The sequence below is a fragment of the Simochromis diagramma genome, unplaced genomic scaffold (genome assembly GCF_900408965.1).
Source record: "Simochromis diagramma unplaced genomic scaffold, fSimDia1.1 OVJJ01000486.1, whole genome shotgun sequence".
Taxonomy (NCBI): domain Eukaryota; kingdom Metazoa; phylum Chordata; class Actinopteri; order Cichliformes; family Cichlidae; genus Simochromis; species Simochromis diagramma.
Genome location: NW_024387047.1, coordinates 4133153 through 4156483, shown reverse-complemented (window position 1 = coordinate 4156483; position 23331 = coordinate 4133153). Strand labels below are relative to the sequence as shown.

Sequence of the window (23331 nt, the reverse complement as noted above, 5' to 3'; positions counted from 1 at the left end):
AAAGAGAAATGTTGTTAAAAAACTCCAACATCAGCCTGGTGTTGGTTAGTCAGGACACAGAAACAGTTTAAACTTCTGTAGGAATGGAAATATACATTAAGACTGAAACATAATTATGCCACTGCTCAACACTTTATAAAAAAAAGCTTTTGGCATTTAAACCACTAGCATGTTGTTATTTTTGGAGCTAGAAGTGACATTTAGATATAGAGTGTGAAATTATGAGCTAATGATAGTAAGCTTGATACGAAGCTCTATCCACGAACTGCATGAGTGAAATGCACAGTTACAAATATTTTCTGTTTTATTATATCCTCTGAAGCTAAAGCTGGAATATCAGCCACACACAGCAGGTTATTTTATTATTCTGCTAATTGAATAAAATGTTCCAAAAAGCAGCCGCACCACAAATAGTTTGGAGAGGTCTGGTTCAGTGACTCTGATGAGCGGAGGTGAGAGCAGGCGGCAGCAGACAGCTGCCATGTTTGTGTCGGCTCACTTTTCAATCAAAGCGTCTTCATGCTTCACTTTTCGGCTCGGAAGGCTCCAACTTAGCACAACACCATTAAACTTCTCACCTGATGCACTGCCTTCAGGCTTGGCTACTTACTGACACTTCCCCTGAAAATTGCTATTATGCCTAAGGTCATAGCTGGAGACCCAGCTCTTATCACTTGCATATGAAATAAATTGCTGCTTTACTGGCCTGACACATATATAGCTCATATATTATTCTAAACTTCACCCCATTAGAGCACTTCGCTCTCGCACTGCACGCTTGCTTGTTGTTCCCAGAGTATTTAAAAGTAGAATGGGAGGGAGAGCCTTCAGTTTTCAGGCCCCTCTTCTGTGGAACCAGCTTCCAGTTTGGATTCGGGAGACAGACACTATCTCTACTTTCAAGATTAGGCTTAAAACTTTCCTTTTTGCTAAAGCATATAGTTAGGGCTGGACCAGGTGACCCTGAATCCTCCCTTAGTAATGCTGCTATAGGTGTAGGCGGCCGGGTGATTCCCATGATGCATTGAGTTTTTCCTTTCCAGTCACCTTTCTCACTGAACATCTGTTAATAGACCTCTCTGCTGAATCATACTTGTTATTAATCTCTGTCTCTCTTCCTCAGCATGTCTTTCATCCTGTCTTTCTTCTCTCACCCCAACCGGTCGCAGCAGATGGTCCCACCCCTCCCTGAGCCTGGTTCTGCTGGAGGTTTCTTCCTGTTAAAAGGAAGTTTTTCCTTCCCACTGTCGCAAAAGTGCTTGACCATAGGGGGTCATATGATTGTTGGGTTTTTTCTCAGTATGTATTATTGTAGGGTCTACCCATTGTGATTTGGCGCTATATAAATAAAATTGAATTGAATTTAAAAATTGAAAAAACAAACTGTGTAGCCATCTCCCCCAAATTTCATGGCAACCCATCCAAGATTTTAGTCTGAACCTTGTAATGTGGACAAAAACAAGAGTGACCTGCGTCAATGAACACAGCAAACAAGGCAAATCTTGTCAAACTCTAGCCTATTTTATAAACTCAGAGTGATCACCTCTTATACAGGAACTAAAAGTGTCATTATTTCACTCAGGATTAACTGTCCAGTATTATAACGATTCTAAAGAATATGATATACAATAGTGCAATAGCCCCTTTGTGCCTTTGTGCAATATAGTACAAGGCTTTCAAAGGTCACAGGAACTAATCACTAAAATCAAGACCAATATGTGGATGTGAGACAAAGCCATTACTATAGGTTTATTGGAGGTGTCTGAACTTATATATCCTTCTGGACTTCTGAGATGACACCATCAAAAATGTATAGGTGTTTATAAATCAAGTATGGAGTATAAATAATACGTTATACTTACAGGTGCTTTTTTTTTGCTTAAAAAAAGAGAAACAGCTTGTTTCATAAAATTGAGACTGATATTCCTGTTTCCTTTCAACATGTTAATTACTGAGACTTTGAGGCACTGTCAGTTTTTTAAAAATGGTATGACTATGATATGATGTTAAGAGACATTATCTTTAGAACCAAGACTGGGTCAGGCTCTAATCTTATACTAATCTTTAAAGGAAATGAGAAAAAACTTTTGTTAGGTATAGATGCTGTGAGTGCTTGATCTACTTGGACACCTTTCGTGGAAATATTGCTTCAGAGAAAAAGCAATTTTAAACACCTATTTTAAAAGAGTGCTTGATCTGAACTACAAACAGACTGGAGACATTGTTGCAAAAAAAGCAAAAATGCACAAGAGGAGCTAATAGCATGCTAAGATCATGTCACCTGAAATAGACATGTAACCCTGAAAGTTTAAAAACCATGTTGTACTCTGTACATTAAGTGTCTGATGTAAAAGCGCCAGTATTTCATATGCACTGTTAACCTTTATAAACACATTAACTTATTAAAAATTATAATAAAAAAAATCATGTAGACAAAATTTGAACTTGTTGAAAAGCTTTAAGAGCACAAACAGGTAGTAAGTACACTATTCTGATTTTTAATCAATATAAGGTTAATATTCCTGGGGAGACTACTATAAGCTGACTTTAGCTGACACACTAAGAAATATAAATTTACTTGTCAGTTTGCACCTATCCCACTTGATGACGCCATTAAGGTCTTTAAAACCTCCAGCAAGCTGTAACAAACAGGTTTCTTATTTCACACATTGAAATCAGCCTACCGATCTCTCACTCTGCTAGACGGCACATTTTTCAACCATTCGTACGCAAAAGACAGGTTTCCATGCACTTTTAGCTAGTCATTTCACTGTTACTAATTTTAGAATAACGGGTGCTTCCCTCATTTACAGATGGATGGATGGCAGCAGGGAGGATTGTTAAGGTGTTGCTTACTCATTCAGATATAGCATGAAGACTGCTGCCAGGAGATGAGAGATTGATGCAGCACTGAGGTTACCTTCTTTAGCTCTGAAATTGATTTTGAACAACCATTAAACTCAAGGACTTTTGCCATGGTTATAACAGTAAATCTTTGCAAGAGAGACCGAAAAGATGTGCATTCAAAGCACCATGAGGCGAATCTAAATGAAGAGTAAAGAAAGATTGTTATCAGTTTAGTTTTATTAATGCTCAGTTTTCAACACTTTTAAGACTTATGAACCACATGAGCTATTACCATGTCCTAAAACCTGAAATAAACTAGTCTGCACTCCTCTTTAAAATAACTGGGTTTGCAAGGGGAAAAAAGCCATCTACTTTCATCCTTTTTCATTGCTTCAAGATTGCTCCTGTCACTATCGACATTCGTCTCTAACACAGAACTACACTACATGGGCAGGTCATTTCCAGCACAAACAACTATCCATAAAGAGAATTCATTATCCCATCAAAGACTTTTCCTCTGAGACTCATCACTATGACACTAAACAGGGAGAAAAATTCCATCCTGCACACAGTCTAGGCCTGTAATCCCAGCAAGATGGAAACACCCGCTGTTAGCGAGTATGTCATTACCAAAACAGACACTACATTTTAGTAAAGAGAAATGTTCACTGCTGCATTACAATGTGCCAATTTAAGGGACTAGGCAACAAAGCCTGAAATAAAATGTAAAACTGCTGCTTCACCCTGGATTTTCAAATTAATAATCACAGCAAATGTTGTTGATACTACTTATGAAACTGTGTGGTTTGAAAAAAATTCTGATATTTAGGTATATTGTTGTGCTTGTGTTTGCTCCTGTGAATGAGTTCAGAAGAGATGAGTTTCCACAGTGGATCATTCTCCTGGCAAGAAACACACAATCCCCTCGATGCGAACATCAAAGAAGCATCCAAACCCACTCCTTTAGAGTCTTACTCCTCACAGGCAGGCACGAGAACAGACCCGATTCCCCAAAAGCAAGCCAGTTCCTAATGAGGTTGGGAGATTTCAAACAGGGCTCAGACTCAGCTCTGCCCCCACAAAGATGAGAAGCAATGCATAAAATATGAGATGAACTGATCTTCTTTTACCTGCCGCTGTCTTCCGTTGGCACTTCGAGACACATTCATTGCTCTATATTCACAAGTTTGACCTAGATCTTTTGTGAATGATGAAAATCCTTAGAGCAGATGTTTTAAAAGATGTGTGCTTAGATTTCTACAGCTACCTCTTCCTTTATCCAGAATTATAAAATTTGGAACATTGTCTAACAGACCCAAGCAGCTTCTTAATGGATTTTTCCTACTTCATTACTCATTAACATTAACTATAAATCAAGGTGTGTAATTCCCTTATGGCAATTGCCGTTTATTAACTGATTATCTGCTGTATTATTATTGACAGGCACATGCAATGATTAATCAACCCTGGTAAAACTTTGCATGCTTATTTAATAATGATGGGATAAAAAACAGAAGACAAAAGTCTGTAGTTTTTGTGGGGGTACAACTAATGGTCTAGTCTACATACTCTCACCAACTTACTAGAAAAAAGGGTAGTAAACACATCAAACAAGTCTTGTGGTTATATATTTAACGTTTAAGAGACATTTTTAAAAACAGGAGGTTTGCAAGAAAATATTTAAACACCACACAGAAAATTTGTGCATTAAGCTTTTTTTCGATCTATTCTATATTCTATATTTACTTTTATACACTCAAATTAATGTTGAAAGTAATAATCATCTTAAGTTGGTTTCCACTAAGATGACTTTGAATGAATGTATTCACAATTAGCATGCAAATGGCACCATTCACTTATGGCTTCTTCTTTATATGATAGCACTTTAACCTGTATTTGTGAGTGACACAGAAACCTGTATTCACATACAGTGATTTCCATGAGCCCAATAACTTCAATGACAGAATCATCCCTGTTTTATTGCCATATTGTGCGAGGGCCCAAACATCCCCTGCTTCATCTGTGTGCCCTTGGTATCTGACTCGCTTGCTCCCCCTTGTATTTTAAAGAATCATTCTTTTTAGCATGACATTGTGGCGTAACCGCTTTAGTGTCTGCGTTACAGACATATGGTCAGAGAATAAGGCATCCTCGACATGTAAGTTACATACGGACAACCCATAAGATAACACCAAGTCTAATGTGTGGGACCTTTAACAGACTGAACAAGATTAAAAGAGTTTACTAAGTCCATGAAGTTCTTAACCAGTGGCTTCCCTGGGCAGCAGATGTGAAAATTAAAATCACCGAGCAGCAGGATCTGGTCGTACCATGATGCACAGTCAGCAAGAAAGTCTGAAAACTCGTATTAAAAATCCTTACTATTTCTAGGAGGCCGATAAACTATCGCATACAGCAACGAAGGCGAGTGGCTTAGTTCACTAGTTCACACAAAGTTCAAAACCGGTGTAGCGTGTTGGTGAGGATAGCTGCCTAAAATCGAAGTGTGATATAAAAACAACAGCTAACCCCCTTCCACCACCAGAAGCTCTCGGGGCGCTAAAATAAGCACAGCCAGCCGGCAGAAAAGGCACTTAACTCACCAGGTGAAGTCCAAGTTTCAGTCAGACGGAGGAAACCCAACGCATGGGAAGAAAAGAAATCCTTCAAAATGAAAGTTTTGTTTGCCACCGATCTGGCATTTATTAAACCCAACCTGAGGGGAGCTGGGTCATAGACTTCTGTGGGAGTAACTACCCGATCCACTGGTCGAAGGTTTGATTGATCCGCTCCCCGCCAACGCAGATGTCGACGGGAAGGATTTAAGAGGGCTCCTCTCGATAGAGCCGACAACGGGAACCAACCAGGAGTCCACAGAGTCCAGAGCAAGCGATGGCACCAGGAGTCATGGAAAAGATTGACGAATGGAGTGAAGATCGTGGGGAAGGTAAGAAATCCAGATTCTCAGCTTAACAAGGCGACCTCCACTGGTACCCCGTATCCTGCGTAGCTTCCACGTAGCTGGTGGCGTTGGAATGGCACAACACCGGCATGATGGTATTGCTTCCAGATAGGGAGGCAAAGAACCCTGGCTTCATCAAGCTGAACTAAAACTTTGGTGGATGAACCTGTTTTCAATAACGTCTGGTGATCATAAGACAGCGTGGAACTGACATCTTGCACAACGTTGGCTAAAAATAATAAAATGAGACAAATAAGAAAGAGCGGTAGACGGTGTGCCAAACACACAGGTGCCACCTTTACTTCAATCAGTTCATCAAATAAAATCAGTCATTGATCGACTCAGTTTGACTGACAGGACATATGATCAGAGGTGAAGAGTTGTTACCACCCTGATTCAGATAGGGACTGAAGTATGGGTGGAGTTTGTGAGTGAAGGAGCAGCCAGTAAAGGAGTAGATCAGAGCTCCAGTACCTACATCATAAAAGGAGACCAGACCCTCCTCATAATCCACAAACACCCCCACCTTCTCAGGGCCAGAATAAAGACAGAGACGGAATGAAGGTCCTGCACAGGCTCTGTATTCATTTCCATTCCTCAGCACTACAGTCCAGAGACCATACTGAGGTCTCAGCATAACATTTCCCTTCCTGTTGATCGACTCTCTGGCCACTCCCAAGTCCCAGTCAGTCTTTCCTTTAACCTGAACCTCAAAGTAAAATCTGCCTGAAGAGAAACTCTGCGCTCCTAAAACACAAACACAAGCAGAAAATCTCTCTGGGTTGTCTGGAACATTCATCCTCACATCACCACAGTATACTTGCTTCCCATCATCAGACAGGATGAGATTAGGATACGCTGTATCAGGATCCAGAGTCACATCCACTGCATACTGCTGGACCGTCTTCAGCTCAGCCTCAAACAGCTTCTTCAAGTCTTTCCTGAGTGTCTCCTCCAGCTGAGCCACAGCTCTCACCACAGTCCCCTCATATGATGGTGGATGGACTCTGACCTCTGTCCAGTCCTTGGTGGGTGGAGCAGCTTTCAGGGACGAGAAGCTTTGGAGGAGGTGGAGGTGGTCTTCAGAGTGTAAGAGCTGCTCCACCTCAAAGCTTCTCTTCATCAGCTCAGAGACTTCCCGTTCCAGATCTTTGATGAGACCTTCAGCCTGTTTCTCTGTAGTTTCCTGTTTGTCTTCGATCTCCTTTTTGAGCTCCTTCAGGCGTCTCTCAACAGACTCCTTCAGAGCAGTGAGGACCTGAACACCTTCTGCTTTCTGTCTGTCTGCAGCACCTTTACTCGTCTTCACTGACTCTTTGATCTCTTGAATTTTCAGTTGTCTCTTCTGGATCATCTGCTGAATCACAGCCTCTGTCTTCCCCAGCTCTGCCTTCTTTCCTTCATATTCTTCTCTCAGAGGAACAAACTCGTGGTTCTTGTGCTCTAAAACAGAGCAGAGCATGCAGACACATGTCTGGTCGGTCTTACAGAACAGCTCCAGAGGTTTTTCATGCTTCTTACACATCTTGTCTTCCAGGTTCTCCACTGCATTAATCAGCTGATGTCCTCTCAGAGCTTTCTTTGTCAGATGAGGTTCCAGGTGAGTCTGACAGTAGGAAGTCTGACACACCAGGCAGGACTTCAGGGCCTTCAGTCTGGTTCCAGTACAGACGTCACAGTGAACTTCTCCTGGTTTAGCAGCTTGTTGCTCTGAGCTGCTGCTGCTGGCTTTCTGCTGAGCTTCACGTCTGAACTGAGCAACCATCTCAGAGAACAAAGTGTTGATGTCTAGTTCGGGTCGTCTCTTGAACACTCTGTTACACATAGGACATTTATGTCTGCCATTAGTGTTCCAGTGCTGAGTGATGCAGTTTTTGCAGAAGTTGTGTCCACATGGTGTGCTGACTGGATCAGTGAACATATCCAGACAGATGGAGCACAGAAACTGATCTTCAGATTGCAGGTTACTGGCAGCAGCCATGTCTGCACTCTGAGGGAGAAGGAAAAGAAAAATAAGTTTTAATTTAATTTCATGTTTAAGAAGAAAGAAAAAGGAGTGTGTCAGTCTTTTAATCGTTTTGAGTTATTGCTGTGATGAGCACATGAAGCACTTTAACCCTCTGAATTAACAAACCTCCAGGTGAGAGTGAAAAATGTGGAAATCACCAGAATGATGCCATTTGTCAAGGCCACAACAGACATGATTGGCAGAGTTTCTACTTTCTGATGGTTCTTGGACCATAAGGTTCTTGAGCAAAGTAAAGCAGCAGCAAATGTTCTAAAAACAACAAAATGTGTTCTGAGTTAAAATTTGAGTAGAATTTGAGTAGAACTTGGAAACTCCAGAATATTGATCTATTGGTCCGGAGTCTGCGATTCAGTGTTTGATGTTCTGGTTAAGTTTCTATTCTTTGATGTTAGTCATGGTTCTGTTTCCTTGCTCTTCCCGGTTTAATCATTTGTGTTTCCTGTTCGCTTGTTTTATTAGTCTTTAGGTTCTTGTTACTGTGTCTCACCTGTGAAGTGTGCCACTTCCTGTTTTATTTTGACAGTCCCCTGTCTCACATGCTTTGTGTTCAGTTTGCTTTCCCTTTGCTCATTGTCAAGTTGTCTGTTCATCTTCCCCATGTTCCCAGTCTCTAATTTTTTCTGCCTTCCTTGTGCGGTGCTCTGAGTTTAGCTTCTCCCAGTTTACATTAGTTATTAGTTTTTCTTATTTTTGTAGCCTTGTGTATTTTGCCTAAATAAACGGCCCGCCTTTTGTTATTAAGTTCCTGTCTCCCTGTGTTGTCAGTACCTGGGTCCTCACCCTCATCTTTGATGACAGTCTACTGATATTGTTGGTGTAGTGGTAAACTTGTTCACAGTAGCTCAGTTCAGAATGAAATTTGAAAGGAAAAAGTATTTTCTTCATTTTTTCTAAGAAATCCATGTTAAAAGTGTTCAACATATGTTGTTTGCACTATTTTGAAATTCAACTATATACAATTAAGAAATTGTCATTTGTTGTCTTTTGCATTGTTCAGATTTTTATTAGTGCGTGTCCAAATGAGACTTTACAGGATGAGTTTGCTCAGCAGCATTAGACATGCCGTAGCCTGGCAACCTGTCCAGGGTGTATCCCGCCTCTCAGCCTGTATCATCTGGGAGCCTGAATTTGATCAGTAGTCATGAAAATGGATAGATGAGGTTTGCTGATGGTGTTGCACCACCCTTTATTTAACTTCCTGTTCCTGTTTCAATTGTTCATGATGAAAATGGTGGTATGTGAGACAGCTCAGCTAACAAAACTCTCCTCACTCTGTGACAAACACTATTTCCTCTCGATGCTTCACAATAAAAGTTTGCCTGCGCTTTGCTTTTAATGTGAAAGAGCTAAAGGAAACAGAAGCACTAATAAGAAGAGGAAATGTGGAGTCAGCCTGAAGTCAAAAAGATAGAAGGTGCGTTCCAAAGAAACAAGGTCACTGAGGCACGCAAACCCCCTGACTACGTTAACTGAAAAGTAAAGCAACAAATAATAAAATAAAATATTTCTCATCAGATTCTGACAACTAAAAACATGACATTTACTTTAATTGGGTGGCCTATGTCAAATATAACAATAACATTTCTCGCTATTGCCAATATTAAGAAAACTAAAAAGGGTTGCCATGGTAATAAAAGAAATCACCATGTCTTTTCCTACGATTTTAAAATTAATGTGTAGAGCACAGCAGGTTCAGAACAGAACATTTGAACTTTTTTCTTGTTTTAAGCTTGTTTGTTTTGCAAGGAACTGAACTCTGTTTGCAGCTGAACAGCTCCACTCTCCTTTCTCTTCAATCCACTCTACAACAACAATCTCCTGCTTCCCTTACAGATTCATCCATATCCAAGTTGTTTGTTTTGCTCTGCCCTGCCCTCTGAGAAACCTGACACTGGCTCATTTGCATACTAACAGTGATTGGATGTTTAGCTGCAGGGAGCAATCTCTGCGGAGTGCTGTGTGAGTCTGCGCACAAACTAGTGGTGGGAATTCTGACTCTTTTTAGAGAGCCGACTCTTTTGGCTCCCAAGCGGTTCTTGAGGTTATTTTGTTGCTTTAATTAATTTATTATGAACAACAATATAAAATTATGCACAAAATGAATTACTAATGTAAAAAAAAGCGTGTTTTTATTTATATATGTTTATTATATAAATAACACATATACTTTTATTTATTCACTCCACATAAAATGAAAAAGATTATAAAATATTATAATTATATTATATAAATTATAAAATACAAAAACAAACTGTTTACAATTCAACTTTTAACTCTTTAAATTTTCAGCTTTTTCCTTTTAAACAAATTTAAAGTGAAACAACACAAAACACTGCAAACCACAACACAATAAAATATAGATTCAAATATGCAAAACCAAAAGAAACAAAATGCACCTTCATTAATATCACACTCAGCTATCTGTGTGTGATCTTCCCATTGCACTGATGGGCGGACAGTTCTCAGGTGCCTGTGCAGGTTGTTTGTGGAGCTGGCTCTCTGTGATATCCTTTTCTTGCAGACTCTACACTCTGCCTTTGCATTCTCTGTAAAATTGAAATGGTTTCAGATTTTGCTTCTTTTCTTGGCGTCACTCATTTTCTTTATGATACCTCTCTAATGTGTCGATGTTGTTGCCCCTGGCTCTCTTTCCCTCTCTTCCTCCTGCTCTGTTTGTGTGCTACTGCTGCTGCCAGTGTAACTACCGCCCCTCCCCCCAGAGCGGGGTGAGAGAAAGAATAGAGATTGAAAATGTGACATTATTTCCAGGGCAAAGCCGCAAAGGATTGTAGGTACGAGTGGCAAGTGGTACTAGCCACTATCGCTGAAAACAGTCACACAGCGATAAAAAGAAACACAAAAAATGGCAAGAAGCTGTTGTATTATTAACTGCAATAGCCGGTCGCATGACAGCCACAGAAAGCCGTCAGGTAATGAGATCAGTTTTAATTGGATTACATCGTTGAAGAAAAATTGTTCAAGCCATGTTTCCGAAGTAACAAAGAGCCGACAGATGGCCTGGATTGCACTCATTCGAAGACCAAATATAACGTTCCAGAACACTCCAGCTCACATGTTAGTCTGCTCCAAGCATTTCCACAAAGGTAAGTCTTCTGTTGTAGTTATTACGTAATTTATCATAACATAATTGTTGATGTAGGTTACGAATAAGTCTTATATTGATTTGAATTGAATTCGTTGCACTATGCTGCTTTGTTTACTGTGGCTTTGCGAGCTAATGTTTGTTGTGTTTTGTAGGAAAACCAGCCTACAAAATGCTGGAATGCGATCCAGACTGGGCCCCCTCTATCAACCTGGGTCATACCGAGTTTAAGCCTGCTACCACAGCGAGATTTGCTCGGTTATGAGAGAGAGCGAGATCAAAACAGCCACAAAAAGTCCCGCATATATGTGCTCAAGTGTTGTATTGAAGCAATCAAGTGGTGAATAACTGTTTTCCAGTATGTTGGTTTGATATGTTTTTTTGTTTTGTTTTTTTTGCATTGTTGATTTGTTTTTCACCGAAGCAGCTAATAAAGCACAATGGAATATAATTTTGCCTCTTTCTTGTAAGATTCTATAACAGAATGAAACAATTATGCCAGTTATAAATCAAGACAACAAATTGAATGAATTACGAAACACTTATTTTATTTCTATTGGATCTGAAAATGTTGTGTAACACTACAACCTGAAACAACAAATAGATTACGTTGGCCTGTACAGGAGATAAAGAAAAAAAATTAACAACAGCTGTGAAATGGAATAGTCCGAATCACCAAAGTAAACTGGACCTGGGCTTGTTGCAGGGATCTGAAGTTACTAAACATTTTATGAGTGTATGCACTCACACTTAGGACCATAAAATAATAAATATGTGCGTGATGCAAGCTGGGCAGCACACTAACGTCTCCTTCCGGATATCATCAGGTTCCCCCAGTTCTCCAGTTCTGCAAGTTGTTTATGTGCCCCACCCTCCCTCCCTCCTTGTTTTCGATTCTGTAACTTCTTCATTTCTATTTAATACATGGGGATCTGCCAGGCCCGGGAGCCATCGCCAGTCTCCGTCGAGGTCTTCCCCAAACCGCAGCTCAATTCATGTCAAAGCATTCACTTTTAACTACTAAAACGCTGTCAAACCTAAAATGAGGATGTGGGCCCAGCTAGTGAAATGTTCTTTCTCAACTTCTAAAAGCTTGACTTAAGGGGCGTTGCCTCCTCTTGTATCAGTGTAGAGCCAGCCCCGTTCATATGACTCATTTAAATGTCCTCCTGAAAGTGAAACTCTTACACACATATGGTTTAAGGCGAGCTACAAAAATACGTCTGTGCACAATTTTCGGTCTCAAACTGACTCTGAGCCTCTTTCTTAGGTTTTTGTTTTTTATGACCTCCATAAAACACTGGTGTTTAAGTGAGATCAGTGTTTTATAGTCTTCTGCAGTTCTCAGTGAACAGCTCTCCTCTTTTCCTAAGTCCTTATCATATCTCCTAACAACTTTTCCTTGACCTCAGTGTTTTCATTGAGGTCAAGGAAAGCAGGTTAGGAATATGAGATAGGAGGTACTTGTGGACACCCAGAGGTTTATTCTCCTGAGCAGTGCCACAGCGAGACTCTTTCAAACAGCAGCTCCATGTTTCTACAGTAGATCAGTGGCTATATGAGGACATTTCTATTGAACCAATGTGACTGTGATGAACAGAGTGACTCACCACTGTTGCTGAGAAAAACCTGATGGACTCGGCTGAATCTTCTTTCAGAGACAAAGAGGACGCAACTGCAGCTCTGCTCCCTCATACATTCCACTTCTTGCTCCGCCTCTGCATGTACATGTTTGCATTTCCTGCATTAGAGGATCAGCTGGTTTGTAGCCGCTAACTGGTGTAGCAGGGGGCAGATGTTAGAAATTCTCTCCTTTCAGCCTGCTACAGGTACAGGCGACATCAGGTTAAAAGTTGTTCATCTACATTTCTGTATTTTTATTACTTAAAATATGTAAATATATTTTTATGTTCATATATATTTGTATTTTCTATTTAGTGTTCTTAAATATATACAACAATAACATTAATTATGATTAATTACAGTATATTGTAATTATCCTTATAATGTTATCATTATTATTATCATTATTAGTAGTAGTAGTAATCTGGATTAACCAACTAGCCTGGCTCTGGTCGTTGACGCTGTGAGGGGAAGTACGGTGTACTTCCAGCGCATCACTGCTACCAGCGCGTTTCAGCCTGCCGGCCACCGTACTGGTGATGGGAATTCCGGCTCTTTCTAGAGAACCGAAAGAGCTCTTTCGACTCCCAACCGGCTCTTCAGGTTGTTTTGTTGCTTTAATGAATTTATCAACAACAATATAAAATTATGCACAAAAGGAATTACTAATGTAAAAAATGTGGTTTTATTTATATATGTTTATATATAAATATATTCAATTTAATTTTATTTATATACCACCAAATCACAACAACAGTCGCCTCAAGGCGAGTTTTGGAGTTTGTACGGTGGCCCCTAGAGACAAAGCACGTACAAACTCCAAAACACATATAAACTCTAAAAAGCACGTGCAAACTCCAAAGCACATTGCTAGCGTTAACTGAACTTCCAAAACAGAGCTACGTAGATCACTTAAATTACACAGTTGAAAGCATATGTGTATTCTTTGTTTATTTATACACAAACACTCATATATATTCAAATAGAAAAAAAAAAGTTCATTTACGTGTTACTACCACACACCAAAACTGGGGTTGGTACTTCCTGGCTTGTGTAACAACTAAGTAACAAAAGCTCAACACTGCCCCTAGCACCCTGGAGCACTTCCGTTGTGTGCTCCAGGATGAGTTTGTACATGTTTTGGAGGTTTCACGTGTTTTGGAATTTGCATGTGTTTTGGAGTTTGCATGTGTTTTGGACTTGGTACGTGCTTTGTCTCTAGGGGCCTGTAGTAAATATACTTTTCTTTATTCACTCCTCATAAAATGTAATAAATAAATTATATAATACAAAAAACAACTATTTACATTTCAACTTTTAACTATTTAAATTTTCAGCTTTTTCCTTTTAAACAAATTTAAAGTGAAACAATACAAAACACTGCAAACCACAACACAATACAATATAAATTATAATATGAAAACAAAAAGAACATGCACATTCTCTGTCATATGGACCTGCATGAATAAACTTTCTGAATCCTTTATCATCTGCAACTGAAAATAGTTGTGGATGATTACTGTACCTTTCTAATGTGACGTTGTTGTCCCTGGTTCTTTTTCTCCCTCTCTACCGCCCCTCCCCCCTCTTCCCAGCGCAAAGCACAAGGCTCGCATGCGGAGTGAAGCGGAAAAAAAGTGAGAGAGAGAGGGTGAGAGAAAGAAAAAAAAAACCCACTGCTCGCGATAAGGAGCCGGCTCGCGTCGTTCACGTCAAAGATCCGGCTCTAAGAGCCATTTCGTTCGCGACCGACACATCACTAATTGTTTGAGCCATGCTACCAGACAAATACCATAAAGCATTTGAAGAACCTTTACCCCAACTAATTTTTAAGATAATGGCATCCAACTTTCCTTTTAAGAAGCATATTTTTTTCCCTTTTTTTGTTTTTTCAGGATGATCTGAAATTGGTCAGGTTAGAGGCATTTGATGAAATGAACATGGGATGACCCAGTGAAGAGCTTCCAGCTGTGAATCATAGGCACAAAGTTAAGCCTTCAGATTCACAAAGAAATAACACTTTTCTTACGAATTTTTGTCAAATCTTTGTTCCACTGACCCAATTTTAGGCCCAAATTTAAGGCTGCTGTTGTTTTGTGTTTTTTACAAGAAAACTCAGTCGGCTGGACTTTGTGCTGTGTGGCACTGTTCTGCTTCAGCTGTGCATCATGAAAACCAAAAATGAATTCTTGTATAGCTGTATGCATCTGGGACACTCTGCTGCTATTTTACTTGAAAGCGCTCAAATACTCTTTTTCAGGACTTTGTTCCATATGTCCACTTCTCTATAAAATGAAGCTCACTGCTGAATAATTCACCACCTCTTGGAGTTGAGTTATAGAACCAGAGAGGGAATATTGTTTTCTCATAGCTGATACCCTAACAGAGCGATCTCTTCGAGGAAACAAAGTACTCACGCATATAATATTCCTAAAAACAGAATCATATTGAAATTTTAGTAATCTGACCAGCGTCTTAAAAAATTATCGAAGCTATGGCTCCCATAATACATTAAAAGAATACTAACACACACACACACACACACACACACACACAATGTAGCTCAATTTAATGTGCTTTGAGGCCACACAGCAAAAATGGTACATTCTTAATCTTCATGCCAGATAAGTCTACACACAGATTTCTTTATGCTGCAAAGTTGTTTTTTTGGGGTATAAAAACTCAGGGCTGATTTATCTCTACAGAAATATCAAATTAATTTGTCACTTTGAAATTTGATAGCAGGTGATTAGTACTTTAAAAATGTAGGCTAAATTATTTGCAAACCTTTACTATGGTTATCATGCAAGCAGTGGTTTCTAATCTCCTACTGAGGTCTTTACAGGTTTTTATATCTGGAATAGCTTACTGTAGTATTTGTGCTAGGCGAGGCTATTAGCTACCACGCTCTCCATCTAAGTGAGTTGTGCACAGCTACCTAATGCTAAAGCATGATAAAAACTACACATTAGCATCAGTGGTTCTTGACTGCAGCCTGCAGTGTACTAAGTAGCTACTTTCCTACAAAGGCAACTTCCCTTGATGTCATAATTTTACTGAATGGCTCCTTTTTAAGAATTGATGAGATTTAGCTGAATCAATTTGTTGAGAGATACAGTAATAGAGATCTGGGGGTGGGGGAATTGGCAAATTTCAATTAGTTAATGTCCAAACAGCTTGCTAGTTGCAGCTCATAATTTAGAACTCCGGCTCCTGATTAAAAAGGGGGAAAAAACCAATGTAGCAGCAGCCAAAATGCCATTAGTGAGTTCAAAACTGAATGTTAAAAAGCTTACTAACCAGGTAAACATTTATTTAATATGTGTCAAAAAGTGACTGAATGATCTCACACTGTGTGCACCAAAATGTATGGTCACATCTAATATCGCACCAAGATACCCAGTTTGTAAAACTTTAGGTAAATAACTATAAATTTGATATAAATGACAGTGATTATTTAAAGCAGTGGGGTCTTAAATGACAGCATGACAGTGGGAGCTTTACATCCCAGAATGCTAAATGGCTGTTTAACTGCAGGTACTTGTCTCCCTCCGTCTCACCCACCTGCTCCAGATGGAGGTAAGAGATATCACAGTGTGTGGGCTTCATTGCTGGAAGCAATTAATTCCACTAAGCAATGGGATGGTTTGTCAGTCTAGCTTGCATGTCTTTTGTATTTGCCTCTCATATGGCTGCATTTAATTCAAACGTAAAAGGGGAGTGTGCGTCATTACAGAGGTCACATTTCTTCACACTGAGATTATCATTTTCTATATGTAGCGTAAACAAACAAGCCTTCAAATGTGAAAAATCAGTTCCCAATAAATTAGTTTTAATAATGACTTACTACAGTAACAATTTGAAAGTAATGAAGTGATTCTGTTTTTTTAAAGTATCAAAAGTAACTTTCCAGATGAGCTAGCCTGACCTTCATTCACCCCAAACCTGACCAGGACATAGCTGGAAGCCTAGTCTCATTATGAGGAGATTAGCTGTACAGCTAGGGTGACTCTAAGAGGATCGGATGGCCTCAAAATTCTCACTCTCTTCTGACTTTGTTATCTGGTTTCACCCCCACCTGTCTATCTAGGTTTTCCGACGCAGTGGGGGTCGGAAAACCTAGTTCTAGTTCTAATTTCTTTTCATTATCTATCATCAGTTTCACTGCAGGGGCCATGCTGTTATATCAACTGCCAGACTCTTCTTCTTTCTGGCTGTTGGAGGTAAATGCAATGTATTTGCCAACGGCAAAAGTTGCCTCAGTGTATCCCCCATTCTGTAATTCATTTGTATTTGAGCTGGTGTACATTTTTCTCTTGTGTCAGTGTTTCTCTGCATCAAGATTAACAAAGAAAATCCTTGAGCATTCAAAGCTGGTTGTCTTTCAGGAGGTTATTTAACTGCAGCAATCAATCTGCAGTGCCAACATAATCAACCACAGGCACTGCACAGGCAAATATTGAATATACCATTCGCAGTAAAACCAGAACATCAATAGAAGTAATGAGATATTCTGCGGATAGCTCCTTTGTCAATACTTGTTGTATTCCAGTTGACGTGTGACATTTACCTGACTTTTAAATACTGAGTGTGTTTCTATCCACTTCCTGGTCCTCCAGAACATGAACATGAAATACAGAGTTACTATATTATCTGCCACCAACTCGCACTAATCCAGGATTTTGCAGTCCCGTTGCTCGGATGGTTCTCATCTAGTCTGTTATGACCTTTTGTCTTAGAACTCCTCACTGTTAGTGTACTGTGTTCTTACTTTGTAGCTTTAAACTTCTAATTCGTGTCTCAGACTGTTTCTTTTAAATCTTTTGCTATTATTACTCAGCACACATTGTTACTTAATATTGTCTATTCATCTGAATGCTTCAGTGCATTTCACTCTGCTTGGTCAAAGCTGGTTTACTGACCCTGCAAACTGCTGAGCAGTGTGCTTGTGTTCAAGATTGACATATGTTTGTACTGGCTTATCTGGAGTTGGTTTGGTAGGGATTGGATCCTATTATTTAAAATATTGTTTTTTATGTATTTGTAATTCTGTGATTTTAATGCTAAAATGTTTCTAGCTAACCTGCAGACTAAAAATCCAATCCACAGCACCATGCTGGTCTTGTCGGTGATACCAGATGTGATTGATCGAAAGTAACCAAGTCTAAATATGACACTTATTTCTTAATTTTTTCTTACATTTTTGAGGCTGATTAAAAGCAAAAATGAAAAGAAGCAGCGTTTTATATCAGTATAAATCAATAACCCAACACCAGGATTTCTTTCCTATGCACTCCTTTGTATAATATGTTAAAAGGTTTCAGTCTTTGAACAGAATGAACAGTTTAAACAAATCTGACAAGGACACCTTACCCTGTCAGAGTAAGGACACTCTGGATATTATGAAAGAGAATCGTGCCCAAAATCATTTGAATATCTTAACTTTTTTATCCAAACTACAAAAAGCATATAAAAAGCAAATAAAATTAACACAATCATTCCAAAACATGCTTTATGTGTTAAAATGAGTCAAAATAAGTAAATTTGGGGTGGAAAAACATCAAATGGGGCATTCTATCGGAGCACTAGGAGGATGTTTTTGCAGGAAAAAGTGAATCCTGATAAATATGATGAAGATATCTCAGAAAGCATCCACTAGCTCAGATGTTGAGCTAAATTCAGTGATATATAATCACCATGTTTTTGCATTTTATCGCAGACACACCAAAGAATGGTGCACACCTCTTCCTCCTCATAGGCCATTGTTTCCTCTGACAACACATTTAACGTATGCCATTATTAATCATGAGCAACTATTAGCTTTTGATAAATTGCCACTCAACCTAGAACAGGTTCGCGGCCAGTAACAAAAGACCGTTGGTGTTTACTATACGTTCGCTTCACTTCGTGTTGTTTATCTGTGAGTGCACTTAACGTTCATTTGTACAAAGAAAATAAGAGTGTGTCAATCAGAAAGAAGAGTGTGTCCTTGGAGACAAGAGCAGCATATCCTCTGGCTAACGTGGCTTGTCACACAGCCAGCTGCACAGGCCAACGCCAGACGAGGAGGTGAAATGAGGAGCACGGTCACTGATAAAGAGAAGAGAAAGCAGCATGAGGAAGTTTGAAAATGTAGAAGCAATTTTCCAAAAAAGAAAACTGAAACTCAAAGTATCTTTGACATGTCTGATTTAGCACAAAGATCAGAGGCAGCTGATTCTGTATGGATTCAACAAATATTTAGCAATGTGCTGCAATCAGGTGATGGTGTGTGGTTTAGAGATTAACATATAATAATTAAAATATTATTTCTATAATTTCTTGCAACACTAGAACTACAATGTGCTTCACAAATTCACAAGAGAGCAGCTTCAAAGCACCAAACAGACAAAAAAAACCCCAAAACCGAGCAGCATTATTCATAGAGACCATTTTTTAAAATGCATTACACAAATGCCAGTGTGTACAAGTAGGCTTCAAATGCTTTTCAGACTGAGTCACAAGCTGATCTGATAGTGAAGGAACAGTTAGTGCCACAGTATTGAAAAGATAAAAAGCACGGTCCCTCATTAAATCAGCTTCTATCCTGTTATGTTGAATCAAACCTGATTGGCATACCAGTAACTAAATGAAGTTTAACTATCAATAACCAGGTCAGCTCCAGACCCTTTCACTTGTGCACATGACGTTCAGATCACTTCTGATCGTCTGGTGTAGAATCCACAGTGGCTGTGTACAGAGACAAATTTACAAACATACATAACCTTTTGCCTGATAAACTATAACAGGAGCTGCTGACCCGGAGCGGAATTAAAGCAGCAACTCAAACTGAAGGCTTGTCCCGAAGCAATTAATTAAGCAATTACTTTTTATGATGTTTATTCTGGATTCTTGTTCATTTTTCTGCCTCTTCATCTGCAAACAGAGCCACGTGTAGTAAATCACCTCGAGCGGGATGTGCCGCGCTGCTGGAAGCACTTACATAAATTATCACATCTAACCTACTGACGGGGGTGCCGTGATTTTCTGGCCTGTGAGACAGAGGGTAATTCAGATATTAATTATGCAAATCAAATGTGTGAAATTGCAGAAAATTGTTTTCAAAGTAGCCATCATCTTCTCTGCGAAGCATCCTCCGGATTCCCGTGTGGAGTTTAGATGAAAATTTTTTTGGATGAGCACCAATCCTAAAGACGCGTTTATGATAATGACATGCACACGCCCGTGTGAGGCTGTGAACATCAATCCAATTAATGCGACGTGGACGAGCATCCTCAGCATTTCTCACATGACAGCGAAGGACATCAAAGATGACACTGAGGGGTTGCTTGCAGTGCATGTTTCAAAGTGAGGTGGTAAGACATTGTTGGCAAATATGATATTTATATAATGATGACCACTGCAGAGAAGTTAGCCGAGCATGAGCACTTATTCTCATGGCAGATTCAGAAAACAGAGTCCAAGTGGCATGAGATCACCCAGGGATGAGGTGAGGACAGAGGCTGATGGAGACAAGCAGAAAATAGACAGCTGACACTGACAGGTCCCAGTGGGTGACTTTGTGTTTGAATGTATTTAATGTCCACAAGCTTTGAAGACAGCATTTGCAAAAAAAGAAAAAGAAACAATAACAAAAGAAAAAAAACTAATTACAAAGATAAATCTTTGACACTTCTAGCATGCAGTGAGTCAGGCAGCATCTGCATTTGTGCAGGAGTAGGTGTGTGCTGACGTCAAAGCTTTTGCAGGGAAGTTGAAAGAACCGTTGGGGAGTGACGGGGGCTCAAAAGAGAGATCGGCAGAAGAAACAGACGTGCACAAAAGCGAGTGCTGATGCACCGACATTATAGCTTCAAACTGCATCTGTGAAGAGAGATTTAGGTCAAGAGTGTGTGTGCGGGATCAAAAAAATGAAGCAACATCTATTCCAACACCTTGAAACACAAACATATTTAAATATCACTGAAAATACATAAAATTGAGGTGGAGAAAAGAAGCTGAGGATGTGTACACAAACAAGCAGAAATATTTGTGAAAATAAACCAAGAATCTCTGCAAACAAAATGATAAGAGAGGATTTTTCTTCTTCTACTTAAGCAAACAAACATTTTGGAAATAACTGAGAAAAATTAACTCTTCCATTTCCGCTGACTTTGCCTGAGTCGCTTTTATGCAATTAAAATGAAATGAATACTACATTTCACATTATCTCACCCTGTTGCCTGTGGAAGAGTCCAGCTCCTTTGCTGCTAAATTCCCCACTGTTAGCTCCATCCCATTTAGGCACAGCCAATTCTGCCTCGGTGCCTTTTGAAAACCAGCACACGCTTTTACAGGTTAGAGAGTTGGGAGTAATGTGTTGTGATGGACCAAGTTGAAAAAACAGGAGGAGTCACGGGAATTGTTAGAAAAATAGGGTATTCATTTATTTAACCCAAAAATTATATTTACAAAAGTAATAAATGTTGAACTCATAAAAGAGGTCAAAGAAACAAAACTAGACTCAGCCAAAGAACCGTGAACTCAACAAACATAACCAACCTAAACAGGAAACAACACACAGGGGTATATATAATGGCATGATCAGACCACTACGACACAACAGGGGTAACTAAACAAAACACAATCATAAACAACAAAAGCGATGCAGAAGAGTCCAGTTTGTTAATAAACTAAACATCAAAGAAGAAACTCAAAACCACTAACCCGAAACTCAAATATTTAATTAAGTACAAAAGCGTTTTTTTAATTTTAATTAAAGAAAATACACATTCTCCCCTTCAGCAGGAAGTGGTGGTGCGGTCCAATTATCCTTCTTTGTATTTAACGGCTTTAAACCCTGGCCACCACCTTTTGTCTGGCAACTCCCAGGGATCATGGCAGGTAAGAAACGGGTAAAAGAAACAAAGTAATCAACTGGTATGCTTACATAAGTAAACTAAATGTGCGTGCTTACAAACAGGACAAATGTACTTAAACCAATCAATAAACTTATTGGAAACTAAAGTGTGTTACTGTGTTCAAATGAAGAAATAAAAATACACAAGAGTTACAGACTTCAGAGTGTGGCCATGGTTTTGGCCATCACTGTGTTAAAGTGGGTCCAAACAACATTTTTGCTTCCTGATCTTTCTGATAACTACAGAGATTGTACAGGTAGTCCAGCTTCTCCAGGATGGCACATCATTAAAAGTCATCAACACATCAGCAGGACTGGTATTTGCTCCTTTGTGCAAGGAAGACACTGGTGTTGAATATCTCTTCCCAAACAATCAGAAACAGACTTCATGAGGATGGCCTGAGAATCCGATGTCCTACAGTGGGCCTTGTGCTCACTGCCTGCCGTTTGCCATAGAATACCAGAACTGGCAGGTCCACCGATGGCACCCTGTGCTTTTCACAGCAGGTTCTTTCTGAGCACATGTGACAGTCGTGAAAGGGTCAGGAGAAGTCGTGGAGAACATTATGCTGTGCGTAACATCATTCAGCATGAGCTGAGTTGGTGGTGGGTCAGTAATGGTCTGGGGAGGCATATTCATGCAGAGATGAGCAATGGCACCCTGACTGCCATTAGGTATCAGCATAAAATCCTTAATAAAATATATATTTTGGTGGCTATTAATAAAATATATTTTATTAATAGCCAGCCACCAGGTTTGGAAACATTGTGCAATATAACACAGGTGTGGCAGCTAAAACCCTTTTGGATCCGTGACTCAGTGAGGACACAGAGCATCCAAGAACACTCTTACTCCTCCTCTGCGGCTCTGGGACTTGCAGACCACGGAATCAACAAAGGTGTTCTATCTCTCACAATGGCATGTTCTAATTTCCATTTCTGACAGCTCTGATGAAATGCTCATTCACACATGCACACATGTCTATCTTATCCAATTACTGTGAGGACAAGCTATGGTTTACTGTAATGAATTATTCATAGCGCAATAAGGATGCACCACAGAGGTTAGTGTGTCAGTCTAAAGTGTGCTCCTCAGAATCCCTTTAAAAGATTATTTCTCGAATTCAGCTGCCACAATTGCCCGCCGTAATTAAGTTGCTCTTTGCAGGGGCAGAATCGAGCCCACCAATCTGTGACTCGCTGCGATTAGAGTTTAATTCTGGCTGCCCTCGTAGCTGCACATGGACTTTGACTTGTGAAACGTTAAAATGAGATTTTAAAGGAGGAAGACTCATGACGTGTTATCACCGTGTCGCCATGCACACGTGCACATCCCTGTTCTCCAGTGACGCTAACATTTTTATTTATTTCTGACAGAAGAGATTCTTTGGCAAGTTTTCAAAGACGCTTATCCGTGGCAGTGAAGAGGCACTGAACATAAGCGTGTCAATAAAAATGACAGCCGCTATCCACAGAGAATTGTTTACGCAGTTAAAAAGCTTATATCCAGCAGCGAGCTTGAAAATGAACAATTATTTTAGCTGTAAGAACGAGGCTGGAAACGTGAAAAAACACACAGACAGCACACTTTTTTAAACTTGAGAATGCGCTGCATCTACAGCAATGTATTAAAGCTGCAGTATGCTCTGTCCTCAACTTCCAAGTTCAAATCCTCTCCTCTGTTAATCCCTCGGAGAGGGCAGGGATGATGGGACACACGGCCTTTAGAGAGAACCTGGTTTTGGCCACATGCTTTATTCTGCTATTTAACAAAATGAGCAGACGCCAGCTGTTGCAGCAGTGGATGTGGGCCGAGTGTAAGTCAGGAGCCACGTCATACATGACAGCTGTTTGTGGCATCAGACAAT

At 39.7% G+C, this 23331-nt stretch overlaps 1 protein-coding gene across 1 annotated transcript; it reads right to left on the bottom strand.

Annotated features, from left to right (window-relative positions):
- Positions 1 to 1396: 1396 nt before the first annotated feature.
- On the bottom strand, positions 1397 to 12752 carry LOC120741749 (E3 ubiquitin-protein ligase TRIM21-like). Its single transcript, XM_040044779.1, has 2 exons — positions 12552 to 12752; positions 1397 to 7799 (listed from the first exon to the last, which is right to left on the bottom strand). Exon 2 carries the CDS (start codon positions 7788 to 7790, stop codon positions 6135 to 6137), a length of 1656 nt encoding a protein of 551 aa, XP_039900713.1. The 5' UTR covers positions 7791 to 7799; positions 12552 to 12752; the 3' UTR covers positions 1397 to 6134.
- Between the last annotated feature and the right edge of the window lie 10579 nt (positions 12753 to 23331).